The sequence below is a fragment of the Falco punctatus genome (assembly GCF_963210335.1).
Source record: "Falco punctatus genome assembly, chromosome: 7".
Lineage (NCBI taxonomy): Eukaryota > Metazoa > Chordata > Aves > Falconiformes > Falconidae > Falco > Falco punctatus.
In genome coordinates, this window is record NC_137587.1 from 46,945,512 (window position 1) to 46,963,249 (window position 17,738).

The following is a 17,738-nucleotide window of genomic DNA, read 5'->3' on the forward strand; positions in this document are numbered from 1 at the left end:
AGGCGGCGGCGCGGCGGCGGCGGAGGAGGCGGAGGAAGGCGCGCAGCAGCGAGCCACGCAGCTTTGACGTCGCCGGGCTGCGGCTCCCCGGCCGCGGCTGCCAGCACGTATAGCACAACGTGACGGCACCCGCCACTCGCACTGACACGCGCCCTCGCACACGCAGCGCACCCGCACCCGCCGCACGGCAGAGGGACCCCCCCGCTATGGGCCCGGCCGCCGCTCCGCACGCGCGGTGAGGGCTGCTCCGGCGCGCGACAGCAGGACACGCCCCCGCGGCCCCGCGCCCCCCGACGCCCCCCTCCGCGCGCGCGGCGGGCCCCGCGCACCATGCGTGGGCCGCGGCGCTGCGATGGCATCTGATGGCCGCGGGGCGCAGGCGGCTGCGGCGGCCCCGCGCGGCGCTCGGCGGCCCCGGGAGGCGGCGGCGGCGGCGGCCGGCGCCCTGAGGGGGCTGCCGCTCTGAGGGGGGGCTCGCCCCGCGCCGCGCCGCTCCGCTCCGCGCCGCTCCGCGCCGCCCGCTGCGCAGGAGGAGGAGGCGGAGGCGGAGGAGGAGGAGGAGGAGGAGGGAGGACCGGAGCGGTGCCCGCCGCCTGCCCCCCGCCGCCCTGCCTGCGCGGGCGTGCGCGGCTCGGCCGCAGCGGAGCGCGGGGCTCCGGCGGGCGCTGCGCTGCCTCCCCCCGCCCCCCCCTCCCGCCGGGCTGGATATGTGGATGCTCACGTGAAGATGGATGTAGCGATCGGGCTCCTGGGGCTGCTGACGGTTCTGCTGGAGGGCAGCTCCGGGCAAGGGGTGTACGGTGAGTGCGGGGCGCGGCGTGACCTTGTCGCGACTGTCGCTGGGGGTGGTGGTGGTGTCCCCCACCCTGCGGCCGCGGGGGCGGCGGGGCCCCCGCTGCGCGCCGCGGGAGCCGGCGGAGGCAGAGCGGAGGCAGCGCCGTTGCCATGAGACGCTGACATTTCACGGAGAAAAACGGGGCGGGGGGGGTGGGGTGTCTGACCGGTCCCGGAACGGGGCGGGTGGGCACCGCCGCCGTGGGGCTTTCTCCGCGCCCGCGGAGCGTGGCGGGGCCGCCCGGGGCCGCTGCACTTGTTAGCAGCGGCGCTGCCGTGCGGCCGCGGAGCGAGGGGCGGGGGCGAACCGCAAACTTCCCGCTGCTCCGCCGGGGGCGCGCAGTCCCCGCGGCCGAGCGCGCAAGGGAGCGCCCCGCGGCCCCGCTCCCCCCGGCCTCCCGCTGGCAGTGACTTGCAAATCGCCGCCGCGAAGCGGGACGCGGGGGGCTCCGCCGGGGGGGCGGGGGGGGCCGAACCGGCGGCAGCCCCGAGCCCGCTTTCAGCACCCGGGGCTCGGGCGGCTGCGTGGAGTCCGGCGCTGGGGCCGCGGGGCTTGTTGCTCCACCCCCTCCCCCCCGCCCGCCCCCCAAGTTGGCGCCGTTTCGGCGAAGCCCGGAGCCGAGCAGCGCGGAGAGCCCCTGGCCCGCCGGATCGCGGGGCTGCGCGGCGGGGACGCCGCCCGGTGCGCTGGCTCCGGCCCCGGCACGATGATGCCCCGGCCTCGGCGATGCCACGGTCCTGGTGGTGCCCCACCGCTGCCCCGTCCCGGTGATGCCCCATCCCCGGTGATGCCCCATCCCCGGTGATGCCCCGTCCTGGCGATGCGCCAGCCTCGGGGCTGCCCCGTCCTGCTGCTGCTCTGGCCCCGGTGATGCCCTGGCTCCGGCACTGCCCCAGCCTGGTGATGCCTTGGTCCGGGTGATGCCATGGCCCTGTGATGCCCCTGTCCCAGTGATGCCCATCCCAGTGATGCCCCTGTCCTGGTGATGCCCCTGTCCCGGTGATGCCGGTCCCGGTGGCGGCCGGCCCGGCGGTGGGGGGTTATGTAAGCGGCGCGGCGGGGCTCGGCAGCGGTGTGGTGCCGCTGGGAGCCTCCGCTCTGGCACTCGGTGTTGAGGAGACTTCATGAATTTGCTAGTAAATGCTTCGTTTGACATCCGCTCCTTTGAGCCCGCGTGCTTGTTTTGGCACTAAAATGTTTGCTTCCCATCAGCAAAGAAGCCCCAGCTAGAGATTCACTCCTCCCCCCCCCCCCCCCTTTTTTTCTTTAATTTTACAAAATTTCAGTGTAATTGAAAATATCTGAGGGGTTCTGCTCACAGCGGCTGGATTACTAACATGCAGATCTCGGCACCGGCACCTCCGGGTCTCCCTGCCTTCCCCGACACACAGGCACATATTGTTGGATGCGCTGGAATAGCAACTGCTGTTGTGAATAGGAGAGGGCTTGTTCGGGCAGAGCGTGTTTGGGGGGGGGGCCTACAGGAAAGGGAGCCCTTGCCCTAGACTGAATGCCAGCATCGATGCACGGGCGATGTCACATGCAGATTTGTAGTAAGACTTTTGTTTGGCAATGATGCATTCCCATCCTGTAAAATGTAACGCCTTATTTTGCTTAAGGACGATGGGTAAAGGGCTGGTGAGAGTGTCGGGGGGGAGTAGTGTGAAGTCAGTCATATGTGGCTGCACTGTATTTGGAACCTGTTTCATGTGAATTTGTGTTTCTCCATTGAGTCCCGAAGGTTGGTTTGAGAAAGCAGACAGGGCTCTGCCAAAAAAAGCCAAGCCCCCCATATGCCTCCCAGCAGCCTGGAGCGCCTTGGGGAGCCTGCTCTGCGCTAGGGCCATTTTGAGACAGGAGGGTTTGAAGGTAGTGCCCTGAGTTACGTTAGGAACAGTGAGCCCCAAACTGGGTGAGTTATTCCTTGTTGCTTTGGAAGAATAGGCTTGTGGGATCTGGACAACTTTTTTGTCCCTTATTGAAGACTTCAAGATCCCCCCAGCTCTGCTTCCAAGTGTGGTGCGGTTAGGAAGATGTCTCGCTGAATTAACCCACTGGTTCCCTGCTTTTGTGCCAATAACGTGGAACGCCGGCATCCCTTCTGTGAATGGGCAGAGCCCCAGCAGCGTCCCCTGTAAGGAAGGCTCGGGGTGTTGCTCTGCTTTGCGAGGCAAAGGAGCGTGCTGCGGTGCCGGGCCGTCCTCCCCAAGCCCTGCTGCTCTCTCCAGTCCTGCCCAGAGAGCTTGCTGCTCTGCAGGTCACTCAGACCCATCATTCAGGTGCTCTCTTCCACTCCAGCTTCTCTCCCGTTCCTCCTGTTTGAGGTTGTGTCTCGTCTGTAGGAGGACCTGTGTCCCTGGGATGGGGTCTCACTCGTGATGTGCACTGCCCAAGCTCCACCTGGCTGCTTTCTGTTTTGGTGCCTCTAAATGCCAAATAAATGAACCCCACTTGCTTATTCCTTGTTCATAGAAAAAAAGCAAATTAATGTCGCATGATATCTGGCTGTACATCTCACCGTTAACTTTACTCTGTTGCTTCCGAATAGTAAGGCTGTGATTAAAAAGCTGGTTGCTCGTACAGCTGAACCTAAGGGGGAGCTGAGGCACTGACACTGGGAACAGTTTCCCAAGGTTGAAGAGTGGGTCAGTGATGGACCACCATCCCCTGCTCTGTGCCACACGCTGCTTCTTCAGGGGATGGGGAGAGAGCAGAGCTGCTAAAATCCCTGGCAAGACATACGATGCCTCTGCTCTGTTTTGCCCAGCTTGTTTTCTTGGCAAAATAATCTAGAAAAACTCAAGTGCTGTATGCACTTTTCCTCCCCTTTAAATTATGCATGACTTGCACTGTTCATAAAGCAGAAAATGTAGGTATTCAGAACATGATGGTTATCCTTTCACCGAACTTCAAGTTACAAGAGAAGAAATGGCTAAATGAGAAGGCCGACGTGGGCATGGAGCGTTTTTAAGCAGATAAGCGGCAGCTCATCAAAATGTGGGAGTTTCATGAGAGTGGAGAGCAGATGTCTTTGTCTGTTTCCCTGGTGCTGAACTGCCCTGGCTGGGGGGGGGGTTTGCTGGGGACAGGGGGTTCAGGTGCTGAGATGTGCGGTGTCCCCAGGGTCCCACCTTGTTCCCTGTGGAGCGAGAGCAGCGTAGTGAATGCCTGGAAATGAGCCTGAAGAGTCTGAGCGCTGCTGCTGCCTCCTGGGTGGGGGCCGGAGGGATGCCCAGGGAGCAGGAGGGACCCTGCCAGTACCGCCGGAATGACGGCTTGGCAGTGGGAGGACTGTGGGGAGCTATTGCTCCAGTGTCAGAGCCGACACTGACTCTGGGAAGCTGTTTCCAAAACACACAGGTGGCCACAGTGACTGGGAGCAGCCGTGGTACATGCTGGGCGAGGTGATGCTGCACCCACAGGAGCGTTGCATGTGGGGGGGTGCAGTCCCCTCAGCACACGGAGCAGTTCCTGGCCTCTCCAGGGCTACTGAGACATGTTTTACCTGCTCCTTGCATAGCTTTTAGTTATTTTCCGTGCCTTCAGCTGGAAATAAGCAGGGCAGCTACTGAGGACAAGTTTTTTCTGTATGTAAACACTAGTTATGTCATAGGGAAAAGTGCATGTGTGCAACAGTCACCCTTCTGTGCACGCCCACACCGTGTTTTATATCAACTCCTATAATGAAAAGTGCTGAACGTCCCACCTGTGGATGCTGATAACGTTAGGATGGGTATAAATGCCTCCTGAAAGCAAGGGATCACAGATGTAACAGGTATCCACTGTGCTCAGACACGTCAGCCTCTGCACCAAATCAGGGTGTGGGACTTGGCATGCAAAGTGTTGGGAGAAGTAACCATGGCCAAGGGAACCACCAGGCTTTTTGTTGCTAGTGCAAAGTAACGTGGCAACATGGGTATTTATTGCATTGAATGTCAGAGAAATTGTCCTTGTTCCTCATGCCAAGCATGAAGTGTTTTCCAACGGACTTAATTTTTATTGCAGGTGTAAGTTTTAGAACGAAGTAGGTTTGGAAACGGGTAACGCAAAACCCAGAGCTGCACCTTGCAGCCCAGATGGCAGCTTGATTGGGGTCTGATGAAGTGCTTTGTGTCCCAGGGAAGGTGGAGCAGGGTCACACAGTGTCGGGAAAGATCTTCTGTTACTTCCGCCTGCCTCTTTATAATGATGATGATTATTTTGTGGTACGTGCAGCTCCCTGGGGGGGTTAATGACTGCTGGCTTGGGAGCTGGGAGTGTCTGCGGTGCCACTGCTGACCCTGGCCTTTCTCTAACACTTACCCTGTTCGAACAAGTGGATTGGAAGGATGAAAGAAGAGAGGGAGGGGAGAATAAAGGCTCGCTGAGCAAGACCCTTTTCCCCATTGGAAAGGCCAGTTGCCCATTTCTGCCGGTGAGGGCAGCCTCTGGATCACCGGCCCCAGATGTCACCACGGCGGTGCAGGGATGGAGGGTATTTCCGTGGCACTGCTGGCCTCGGCGGTGTGTGAATGTGGGCGTTGTGTGGGTCGATGTAACCCCGCACAATTTGGGACATTGTGCGAGGGAAGCACGGCAGCCCCAGGAACAGGGGAGGAATTATGCAGTGCCGCAGGGGCCGGCATTTCTGAGCAGCTGTGTGCTTCTCTGCCGCCTGCTCCAGGAGGTTTTGCAGGAGCCAACTGATCACTGAGAGCTTTAACTCTTAACTGAGCCCTGGAGAGGGATCTCCTTCTCCCTCGCACGCCGCAGATGTTTACACTGGGATTTCAGCAGCAGTTTGAGATGAACTTCAGCTTCAGCAGCTAAACCTGGGAGCGCGCAGAGGTGTGGAAGCGGCCATCGTGCCTCTTATGGACAGCCAAGAGATTGGGATGGACTCTACTCCCATGGTTCTTAGTTGTGCCATAGGTAAGGGGATGTGTGGCACCTGGCATCACGGGAGCAAGGGGGTCTGATGTCCGGGCGTGCTGGTCGGTGCATTCAGGGGGATGCTTTGGCCCTGGGGTGCAGTGATTTGGGGTTGAGGGGTGCAAATGCATAGAGTTAAGTTGTAACAGTGCTCGACAGTAAACGTGTGGGAGAAGACCAGAAATGGAGATTAAACCTGATTCCAGATCTGCTGAATCAATGCCGAAACTTCCATCAGCTTCTGCGTGTCCCAGGATGTGTGCAACAGCTCAAAGCTGGTGTGCGGTGAGTGGCCTCTGTGCTGGGCTGGATGGTGTCGCAGCACATCTCATCCTCCCAGGAGCAGCTGATGCTCTTTGCATCTCTGGTCAAAATGTTGCTTTTGACTCCGCGTGAGGGAGATTTGGAGGAAATCTGGTGGCAAGGAAACGGTCTTTAAACAAATAAGACAAAAGATCTCCTGGCTCAGAAGAGCAAAATCCAGTTTAATTACAATTGGTCAGATGTAGTGCTGGAGAGGAAGGAAACAGATGAGTGATTAAAGCTCAGTTCTGTCTTCTACCCTCCCCAGATTTTTTGTGGGACCTCCTTCGGTGAAGTGATGATCTGCTTCTTGCACACCTTGCAGTGCGAGCCTATATATGCATGTATATATAGGTATACTCTTGTAGGGCACTGGGTCTTCTGCAGTATATCCCCTTCTGCCAGCAGAAAAAACCCTTTCAGATGGGCAGCACCCAACCACGGGCCATGCGGGAAGCAAATGCAAGTGGGGAGGATGCTCCCTGCCTCCCCCTGCCAGTGCCAGGATGCCGTCACTGTCCCTCAGGGCTCAGCACCATAAGCTGTTTCTTAAACCATGTTTCTTAAACCTGGAAAAGACTTTTTTTTTTCTTTTTGAGAAACGGGTTTTTGAGAGCGGCTGTCTGAGGGAAGGCAGCTCCATTGGTCCCCACAACCTGGGTCTGACCCAGTGCATGCGTTCAGCGTTTGCAACGCTGCTGCTCCTCACCGCTGGAAGAGCCCTCCCTCGTAGCCATGCTGAGCCCCCATGCTGGCTCCCCACTAGGTCCTTTGTTTTATCTTTTTATAGACCCTCTTTCAATTTTGAGTTATGTCTGGATCCGGCTGAATTATTCCTTGCCATCTCCATAAATAATGGCCTTGCTAAATATAGCTGAAAATGGAGGGAAGTCAGTTTGCTATTCTTAGACAGATTTTGAAGCATGACTCTTCTGGAAGGAGGACTCTCTTTCAAGACATGGTGGCTGCCCAGGGGCAGGCTGGTGGCCCAGCCTGGGAGATACCTCTTTCTGTGGGTGTTTCTTGCATCCATGAAAGTTTGAAGGACCAGGCAGTTGCCTTGAACATCCTTACAGGCCCACATTGCTCTTGGCAGCATTTAGCTTGTTTTTGATGTCTGTGTGTGCCCCGATTGCTTGTTGCCAGCATATTTGGTAGCAGGGGAGGTTGTGATCTGGAAAACAGGCTTTGTGAGGAGGCACTAGAGGAGCTCCAATCGTAAGGTGGTTAACACTGATGGAGGTAGTTAAAGAAAGAGATAAACATATGTTATAATTACCTCAGGAAGGAAGAGGCAGGCAGTGGTGAAGAGCTAGCTCCAGCCAACCACCTAAGGTGTTAGAAGAGCCAACAGCAATCATTTCAAGTTATCAAGGCCCACAGTGGAAATAAAGATGAGTTTTTTTAACAGCTGAGGTAACTAGCTGTTGGAGCGGCTCATCAAGAGACGTGCTGGACTCCCTGTTGTTGAACGTTTTTGATCTACAATTGCTTGTTGCTTCTTAAATTGGCGAGCTTGATACAGGTAGGGATTGCTAAGAGAAATCTCTGGCTCGTGGGTATGTGGGAGGTCAACTCAGATGAGACTCACTGTCTCTCCTGACCTCAAACTCTATGAAGCAGTTAATCTATTTTTAATATATCAAAGCAGTGATCAGAGTAATATATGTTACTTACTGAATGCTCTGGACTTTATGTTATTAATACATGACATGATTAAAACACTGTGTATCCTTCAGAGTGCAGCATATGGAATGTATCAGTAGGTAGCTCTCGGCGTGGGAAGGGAGGAGATGGTGGGATCAAGGGCCCGAAAGGTCCCTTCCACTCCTGTGCATGTGCAGCACCTGCAGTGTCGCTTTCCGTGGGCTTTCTGGTGTTCCAGCTGTGGTAGGCATCGCTTGGGATCTCGCAGCCAGGTTTTTGACAGGTGGCTTATGAGTGCACAAGTGCCATTGGCTTCAAAGTGACAGTGGTGCCCAGGTACCCTGGGAACGGGGCTCTGTGGGGGGCTCTGGGGGCACTGGGGCTGAGGGCTGCCATGCTCAGAAATCTGGTGGCTGGGCCGAGGCTCACCAAGCGCTGCCTGCTGTGCCAGAGCCATGCCATCGGGCTTCATGGCAGCAGCCTGAGCATCATTTTGTAGCTTGGAAATGTGTTTTTGTGACTGGATGAAGTAGCTGGTTGTCCCTCACATGCAGTAAGACTGCCCTGGAAGATGCTGTCTCTGCAGAGCAGACGAATGTTGGTGTCTTGAAGCTGGGGAGCTGAAAGATGAGCAGGGCCAGGCCTGGGGTAGGAGCAACCAGGAGCTGCTGCAACATGGGCTCAGAGCATGATGAGGTGGCTGGAGGGGGTGCAGGACTCCCCGTGCCAGGAGCGTACAGGCACTGCAGGGTGATGCAGCCCTTGGTGAGCAGGCACCTTCTTGCCTTCCTGCAGAATGCTTGCTCTGACCCTCATCATCACCAGCCTGATTTTTGCTGAAGATACGGGAGTGGTGCTGGATGGAAGCCACCTGGAAGGTGGGGTGGAAGAGGAAGACCAACACTGGAGCAAGCCTGGGACCATGCTGGGGGCTGTCCATGGCTGGACTCGGGGGCGGGGGGAAGCAGGCACTGGGAGCTGGGGAGGCTGTGTCCTCTCTTAATCGCATTGCCCGGGGGCAGCAGCGGGGTGGGAGAAGCTTCCTCTGGTGCCACTAAAGCTCTTCAGAGGCATGTCACGTGGCATGGCCATGGCTTTGGCTTAGGGAAGAGCCACATCCCTTCCTTAGCCTCTTTTATTCTCTGGCCCTTTTCACATTTCATCCAAGGTTGATTTCAAGTATGAAAAAACAATTATTTAAAAAACCCAAACCAACAACCACCCAAGGCTGGAATTGCTAGGCAAGTGAGAACAAGCTGTGTTTCAACATGCGCTTCTCTCCTTAGCCTGTTAGCAGTACAGATCCATGCTAGCAGTAATGTTTTCTCATGTTTAACAGGAGCAGTAAATGCCAGTGGGGGAGCAAAGGGAAACGGGGGTGGGAATGGTGGAGCGAGGGGGGCAATGCAGGGGTGGGAAGGATGCAATGTGACGTGATCCTCCAGCCCCTGTGCTGCTCCCCTGGCTTTTGCCAGGGTGCTGGGTGGCACCCAGCAATTTTTCATGACGGAGTAATTGAGGAAGAGAGTTATAATTTTAGGGTGAAGACAGCACCCTGTTACTGCCTTTATTGGGCTCTTTTGATCACCTCTAGTCCTTGCAGTGCTCGCCAAGGAGCCAGTGATGAAGAGCCTCCTTCCCACCACCCGCCCCATGGGAGGCTTCCCCGAAAGTTCCCCAGGACTGCCTGGCACCCAGCACCGGTACCTTGGGGTGTTCCTGGGCAGGAGACAGAGTGTCTAGCTGTGGGCTCATAAAATGCTAGTATTTTGAGTTGAAATAAAAACACCCCTCACATACAGGTATGAGCCTCCTTGGCTCCTGCCAAAGCCTCGTCTGTGTCCTGCTTGCTGTGGGATGCCGCTGGAGCTCGTACATCCCAACCTGTGGATTGGCACAGGCACCCCAAACATCCTGTATCAGGACACGGTAATGGGCTCTTGAGGGCGGTTTGAATGACAAGGGACACCTTGGTGCGCGTCACTGATGGCACAGTTTGGATTTTGTCCTTGGATACTTTTGTCACATGTTGGGCTGGTAGTTGTTCGCAGGACTGTGGGGCATTTGCAATGATTTTCAGCTCATCACGTACTTCCTCATTAACAAATGGATGTGGCTGCACAATACTTCAGCATTTGAATGTTTAGGGAAGAAGAGCAGGTCTTTAAATGGTGTTGAGATGCCTCTGTCGAGCACCTTGTTCTTCTCACAGGACCTGTACCTGACATGTACCCCAACATGCTACAGCATCACGTATCCATACAAGCAGTTGGTCTCCTAAGTCATCCTGCTTTTCCCCAGTCAAGGATGGTTGCTGGAGCTTGTAAGGTGGTAAGGATGCTGCAATAAGCACCCAGAAAGTTGAACGGCAGTTGCTATGAGCTCACCCATGGCCGTGGGTGTAGGTGTGAGCTGCCTGTGGCTGTGGCGTGGCCGTACACAGGCTGTGTAGCAAATGTAGGAGCCTGGAGCGGCTGTATCCTGACTGTCAGTGTGTGGTTGCACAAAGCTTGGTGTCACTGTTGCTGTCCCACTGAAACGTGGACTTTTTACAAGGGGATTTTTTACATCTCACTGGGACGTTTCACAAGGGCATGGAGTGATAGGATGAGGGGGAATGGTTTTTAAGCTGAAAGAGGGTAGATTTACATTTGGATATTGGGAAGAAATTGTTCCCCGTGAGGGCGGCGAGGCGCTGGCCCAGGCTGCCCAGAGCAGCTGTGGGTGCCCCATCCCTGGCAGTGCCCAAGGCCAGGCTGGACGGGGCTGGGGGCAGCCTGGGCTGGGGGGCCTAGGGGGGGGGTCCCTGCCCATGGCAGGGGGGTGGGACTAAATGATCTTTAAGGTCCCTTCCCACCCAAACCATTCTGTGATTCTGTGATAAATGGGGCCCATTAGAAATTGCACTGGGGCTTTGGTGAGGTGTCGGTGAGGTCCTGGCTGCAGGCTGGAGTTGGTTCACACATGGCTGCTGCAGCTAGTTGATGCCTTGCTTTGCATGTCTGTACTGCACAGAAATAACTTCGGCAATGTAGTTAAATTATTGAGTCTCTAGTTTCCTAGAAAAGTGCAGTTTCCATTAAAAATTATTAAAATGACCAGTTTTCTTTATGAGTGATGATTTTTTAAATGATTTGTTTTCACCAAATTTGAGAAAAATGGTTTTGTGGATTATACCCACCAGGTGGGAATCAGAGAGTGACTGGGACCACCAGAAAGACTGGAGGAGAGGGCAGTATTTTGCATGCTGGTTGTCAGGGCTGTAATTGTATGCTAAATGGTACTTGTGGCCAGTGAGACTTTTGCTTTCAATAGTGGTTGGGAGGACTTTGGAAAGGTGAGAGGAGCTTTGGTGGTGTGCTGGTTAGCAGAACTGGGAGCCTGCCCACTGCCACCAGCCAACGTTGGTGCTTTGTCACCGGCAGAGGTGCCTTGCAAGGACAGGTGGATATGTGCCGTCTGTGTGCTGCTTACTGAGAGCCTCTTACGGCTTTTAGCATCTCCGTCATCTTCCCTGGGCACTGGGAGAGGTGGGAGAGGTGGGAGAGTCTGGGTCCAGCAACATCACGCCGAGGGACCTGTTGTGCAGCACTGGTGTCTGTTTTAAAGCGACCCTTTCTCGTTTGGTGACGGTGAAAGCTAGCTGTCCTTGGTGTACTAATCCAGGAGCCTTCAGTCCTCGGGAGACAGGCAGAAAAGCTGCTCCGTCGTTTTGAATGTGAAACTGCTAGGACTTTTATTCCTTGCATCATTTCACTGACTAATTCTGGCTGGTGGTCTACGGATTTGCAAGATAGGGATCAAAGCGGCAGGGAGATAAAAGCCTTACACCAAGCCGACTGAGGAGCCACCATCCTCCCATTTCAGCGGGGTGTGCTGTGATGCTTCGCTCCAGTTGAGGAGTCAGTAGGAGCTGTGCCTGCTCCATCTGCCTGTGGGGCAAGGTGTGTTCGTACCACAGCAGGGCTCTCCACGGCTTCCTCACAGGTACGCACAGCCGCTGTTGCTAATACTGGGCTTGATATTCTGGGTTCCTGTCTCATTTCTCAAACTGGAGTTAAACCCTGTCGGGGCAGTTCTTGTTTTATAGTATCTTGAGCCCTGGGGAAGTTTCTAATGCTGAACTTGAGAGTATTTTCTATACTAGAGAGGTGATGTGCCATGAGATGTTACTAGAGCTACTGTGCTTTGCAGTGCTTCTCAAGCAGTTTGGGAGGAAGCTTATAAAATTACATTGATTTCAGGTACCTCTTATTTGTGTAGTGCTTTGAGAAGTTACTTCTACTGCCTCCGTGTCACTAGGGTCTGCAGCTCCACAGGCGTTAAATAGCTTCCTTCCATCCACCAGAAAAGCCTGACCCCACTGGGACAGGGACCTGGATTTCCACGTTGGGTAGCTTCTTCCACTGGTCTGTGCCTGCTTTCTGGAAATCTTTTTGGTCTAATGGGAGCCTGACAGGCTTCCAGGTAAATCCTGCTGACCGTCTCACTATTTTGAGCTGCTGTGATTAGATCATCACAGATTTGTACTTTTGTTAGTTTTCTTCCTTTCCCAAAGTCATCCCTTGCTGTTTTGCTGGTGATGGTTTGTGGAGCTACCTTGACACAGTTGTACAATAACCTACTTCTGGGGAATAAAAATTCAGCTCCAGTGTTCCTTCTGCAGCGTCGTGTGGTCACTGCCTTTATTACAGGGATTAAGATTATATGTTCACTGAGCACAGTTGCAGTCATTTGGCAGTCGAAGTCATTCTTTTCAGTTGCTTAATGATTTACACATTAATTTGCTCCTGCTCAAACTTTTTGGAAACACTGGCCTTCACGTTTCATTGGCATCGTGTTATACAGTAGCTGGTGTGCACAGGGGACATGTACTTTAAAGTATTGCACCATGAGAGCATCATTTAGGGTGGAAAGGGGCTTGGGAGCTCTCTGGTCCAGCCCCTCCTCAAACCAGGGCCAACTCCACCATTGGGATGGGTTGCTTAGGGCCTTGCCTGCTCCAGTCTTGAACATGTCTGCAGGTGTTCACCCACACCACTCTTGAGTCTGAGTCCCGACTTTTGACTAAACCCCTTGTGAAAATGTTGTGCCTTGTACCCAATCACAAGTTCCCTTCCTGTCTCTTGTGCCTGTTGCTTCTTGTCATTTTGCTGCGCAGACACCTCCAAGCAAACACTGGCTCCGTCTTCTCTATGAACATCCACTTGGTGTGTGATGATAGCAATTAGTGTCTTCACCTTCTCTTCTCCAGGCTGGATGTCACTCGACTTGCTGCCTGTGCTTTTGCTGATACAGCTGGCTCTCATCCCTGCAGGAGTGCACCAAAACCTTTTCTGTAGAGACACCTTCTCAGCCTGTCCTGCCACTTGGAGTTGTTGCCTCACAGCCGCAGGACTTTCTATTTGTCCATACTGAAATTCAGAATTTTTTTGTCAGCCCATTTCTCCAGCCTGTCCTGCTCTTTGGCTTTCCCCACCCATTCTCTGTGCTCCTGGGCCACGTCTCTACATGGTCCCTTTCCTCAGAGTGGCACAGTGCGCCAAGCATCTCCCATAAGAAAAGGAGACCCTCCTCTGGGCACGGGGGAACATGAGCAGCTAGGGCAGACTGATGCCTTGATTCTTGCCCCATGCTTGGAGAGAAGACGTCTGTTTTGTGTCCCCTGCTCACCATGCTGGGGCTGATCAAGCTGGGATGATAACTGCTCATGGACCTGATGGAGATGGCACATCTCAGAGCAGCTCAGAGGGGTCCTGCAGGGAGGAGGTCCTTGCCTTGTGTGAATGAGGGGTGTGCACTGGTATTTTGAGTGCAGGTTTTGCCTTTGAATATCTGGCGTCTTAGTGTACCGCTGTGAAGCTGAAAATCCTTGTGAATATGCTTGCTACATGATGGGTGCTGGAACAAGTGCTGGCTGTTGAAATGTGCTTGGTGGGAGTAACGTGGTGGAGAGAACTGGGGTGATTTGCATTCTGTAATTAGACTAACCCAACCGTTTGGAGAAGGATGAGCCTATCTGAAGAACTGATTAAATAAAAAGTCATCGAGATAATGTTTGTGACTACAACGCACACACTTCATCCAGCATCTCCTGCCTTATTAGCCCTTTATCTTGTAAATGTGACTCCTTTTCTAAGAAAATTATTTGCACTTTTAACAATAAGATTTGATAAAAATGTCGCTGGGTACCTGAGAAACTCAAGGATTTCCCCAAGAGTCACAAAAAAAGAGGATCCTTACCATCCCAGCTGCGCAATCTGCCTGCTCTTGGTGGCTCTTTGTGCTGGAAAGGGGAGAAACGTGTGACTGAGGGGCAGGAGAAAGGCAAGAGGAGAGGGAAGATTGTGGTCGTTCCCACCTGTGCCCCCACCGCATCCCTGTGCCGCACCCTGTCCTCCATCAAACCATCTGCTTCATGTTGCTGCCCATCCTGGCCATGCCACCAGAGGCTTCCATCTTCACCCTGAGCTGAAAAATTGGACGTGATTACAGTTTAGGGCCCAGGGGCATGGATTATGAATTAGCAAATAAATGAATATTTCCTGGTGGAAAGAGCTGAAGGAATTGGACGCTGCATTAGGCTGCCCACCTGATTAATAGCTGTTTTTCCTGAAGGTGGAGTTATCTGCTCTTCTGGGTGTTGGATTGCTTTTTTTTTTCCTCCTTTTTGTTTAGCATTGTATTGATGGACTATAAAGCAATAAAGTGGGTTTGGCAGCATTATGCTGCAAGGGTCAAAGCAATGAGGGAGCATTGCCACAGTAGCTGTTTTAGCACAAGTTTTACCATAGCATTCCGTCTCCTCACACGGTGGGGCGAAGTCCTCCTTTCCTTGCAAGCCTCGTGCTGTACCTCTTCTGGCAGAGGGGTAAGATGCAGATATGAGAGAAACATCACGATTTTGTGCAGCTGACAGCATCCCATACACGCAGCTGCCTTTTAGACAGCTTGTTACTTCAGTTGCCAGCCAGGGCTGCTCCCCACTACCCAGCCCCCCCCCCCCCTTTTTTTTTCCCCCTTCCCTTTCACCCACATCACTGCCAAACATTGCAAAAGAGAACTTTGTAACCAGCCACTTTCCTGCAACCTTCCCAAAAATGTAGCTCAGCGTCACTTTTTTTCTCTGCACATAAGCAAGGCTGCTAATACAAAGCCAATTGCAGAGCTGTTTACAAGCAGTGCATCTGCAGCCCCACAGCTGGAATTAATTCTGATCGTTACTTAAAGCAAGGACAGGCTAGCAGCTTGCTTGTCTTCTCGTAGGGGCTGTGAGCAGCCTTGGAGTGAGTTGGCAGAGCTGGGGTGCTCTAGTTACTCTGCTTTTCCAAATGTGAGTGTTTTTTCTCTTCTTTCATTAAATGACTCATTCGGGGTGTGAAAGGTGTGTGGGGGAAACCGGTGCTTTCTTATATGCGCTTTATAAATAAATTAAAATGTGGTCAGTTAAGGAGGTGGCTGCTTTGTTGTGGTGCTTAGTTTTCCTGGGGGCTCTTGTGTAAGAGTCACAGCAGGGCTCTGTGGTGGGTCTGTGGGCAGCCCTAGTCCTAGCACCACGTTTTTGCCTCTGGGGCTGCCCTGCCAGGGGGCTCTCCAGGTTATTGTGTGCAGTGTTGGACTGAATCCCAGTGAGGAACAGAGAAAAATGATGCTTTAAAGTGAGGTGGGTCTCTGGGATGTGCCTGGTTGAAGCTCACTGAGGTCGGACCCGGGGCAAGGGGGAGTATATGGTTTTTTGGATTAATAGTAACTTCCAAGACTTACAGGAGTTATCCCAGGTGATCAGAGTGCTTCAACAAAGTGATGATGTGCTGGAAGTTATTCTGTTTTGGGCAGTATTGGTTTTTTTTGGTTGGGTTTTTTGTTTGTTTGGTTTTACCTGTGCAAATGCTTTAATATAAAACAGAAGAGAAATTTCGAACAGGTATTGCAAAATTAAAAATAGACCTGTTTCACTTAGAAAATTCTAAAGCATTTAAATGTTTTCCAGTTATTCAAGAATGCAGTCAGGAGTTCATGGAATGTGTCAGGCTTTTTTTTTATTTAAGAAAAATTTACCATTTTTCTTGCTGGAATCAAGTTTTGTGGGAGGAGAGGGCTGAAATGTCTCACACGAGCTTGCATAGCAGTAAGCCACATCTGGTGTGCTGTGTCCCAAGTTCTTAGGTCAATGAGAAATGAGCTGATCTCCAATCATGGACAAGAAGACTTGTCCTCTTTCAGTAAATTCTGCTTTTATAATATGATTGTACATGTGCTATCAGCTTCCTTTGTGCTGACATTTGGAGTGATCTGTTTTAAATGAGCAAGGCTGTTGTCACTACTTGGCTTTCTTTGTGGCTGGAGGTCAGATGAGCTCGTGATGCCAGCTGGGTTTTGTCTAGCTTATTGTGTCCTGTTGTATTGTGACACCAATTAATTGATCATGAGTTAATCCATTGTACATGACTGTAAATGCTAATGGAGATGGGGGCGAGCAATTGTTTGAGGTGTCCCTTCCCATGCAGAAGCTGGGATGCCTCTGTCGGCAGAAAATAGGACTGAAACGATTGATGTGTACAAATGAGCCTTTTCCATGGGGTGTGACTTAATTGGTGTTGGTATCAATGCCTTTCTGGGCTGCTGTGGATGTTCAGACAGTGCCTGCTCTTAGCCAAGTGCCTGTTTCCATACAAACAGAAGACATCTGTAATCTGTGGTCAACCAGGCTGAAGAGCTTTTCACTAATAAGCTATGAGAGTGCTCATCTGAGGCAAAGTTCTCACATTTGCTAGTTAGTTTAATTAATGTATATAACTTGCTCTATAGGAAAGATTAACTTCACCTCAGGCACAAAAAAAAAAATTACTGTTGCTGCTAAATATAAAGAGAACACTTCATTGCCCACAGCTACTCTATATTCAAACCAGGGGCTTTTAGAAGTGTAATACCAATACCCTGCAACTAAACGCCCATTCAGCAAAATCTGATGGGATTTCACTAATGGGCTTTCCCACCCTCCCAGTGCTCACTTAGGAGCTCACTGGGAGCCCTCTCCTTGGGCGGTGTGATGAGTCAGAGAAGGGAGTGGAATTCCTGGGTGGTATGTGTTTTTTTATTAAGGATTATGGTAAGTTGTAGGAGTGATGCATAGATTTAGGGCAAGCATTGGAAATTGTGTTTCAGTAAAAAATAGGTGTGAGTCCTTTCGTTCAGTGTTTACCAGCCAAGCTCTGAACTCCTTCACTCTTTAGTTCTTGGTTTCCTTTTGCAGCTGATCTGGAGAAACTGGTGCCATGTGCTCTGCCTGAGCTGTTCAGGTAATAGTAGATATGGATGGGGAAACCAGAAAACTGGGTACTCTGCTACCTACGGGCTGTGTCATCTCAGCAGTGTGAGATAAGCTGTCTGGTGAACCCTGGAACAGATGTGGTGGACACCAAGAGTGGAAACACAACAGGGCAATATTTAGATGTGGGTATTGCTGTTTCTGAAGACCTTCCTCCTCTTGATTGATTGATGTTGATGAGAAATACTTGAAGCTCAGTTGGCCAGTTCCTTCATTACTCATTCGCTATGGGCTGGTAGCCAGATCGGTTGCACTGGAGATGGGCATGGCAGATTGATCCATGAGGGCAACTGTGGTCTTGTTCACCAACCCAGGTGAACCAACCAAAGGTAGGGCAGACCCAGTGTTCACGTGGCAAACAGGATTTGAGTTTAAGGTGCTTTTCACTCTGACCTCTGGTGGGTGACTTTTGTGTGGTCATATTACTGCAAAAATGTCCAGTCCCCTGTCTGCAGCAAAACTCCTCGTAGCTGGGAATAAGGAAGGTGCATAGTGGCCTTCTCTTCCCAGAACTGTTTCCCACTGCTGCCTGTGATACTCTTCTAGATGGGACTGAAGCTCATCTGCTCCCTGATGTAGTGGCACATCTGCATGGTGTTCAGCTGGTCCAGCTGGGGTGGGTTTTACTAGAAAACATTGCCATTAAATGGCTGAATTGGTGTTCAGAGACTCTTAAGCCACTCTGGAGGCAGTAAGCCCTGGTTGCTTGCATCC

The 17,738-nt window shown here is 52.7% G+C and overlaps 1 protein-coding gene across 1 annotated transcript in view; it reads left to right on the top strand.

Moving 5' to 3' along the window:
- Positions 1-606: 606 nt before the first annotated feature.
- The window catches only part of MDGA2 (MAM domain containing glycosylphosphatidylinositol anchor 2), a 389,698-nt gene continuing 372,566 nt past the window's right edge, over positions 607-17,738 (top strand). The window contains exon 1 of the mRNA XM_080397260.1: positions 607-800. Coding sequence (XP_080253386.1) covers positions 728-800 — 73 coding nt within the window. The 5' untranslated portion in view covers positions 607-727. The remainder of the gene's footprint in view (positions 801-17,738) is intronic.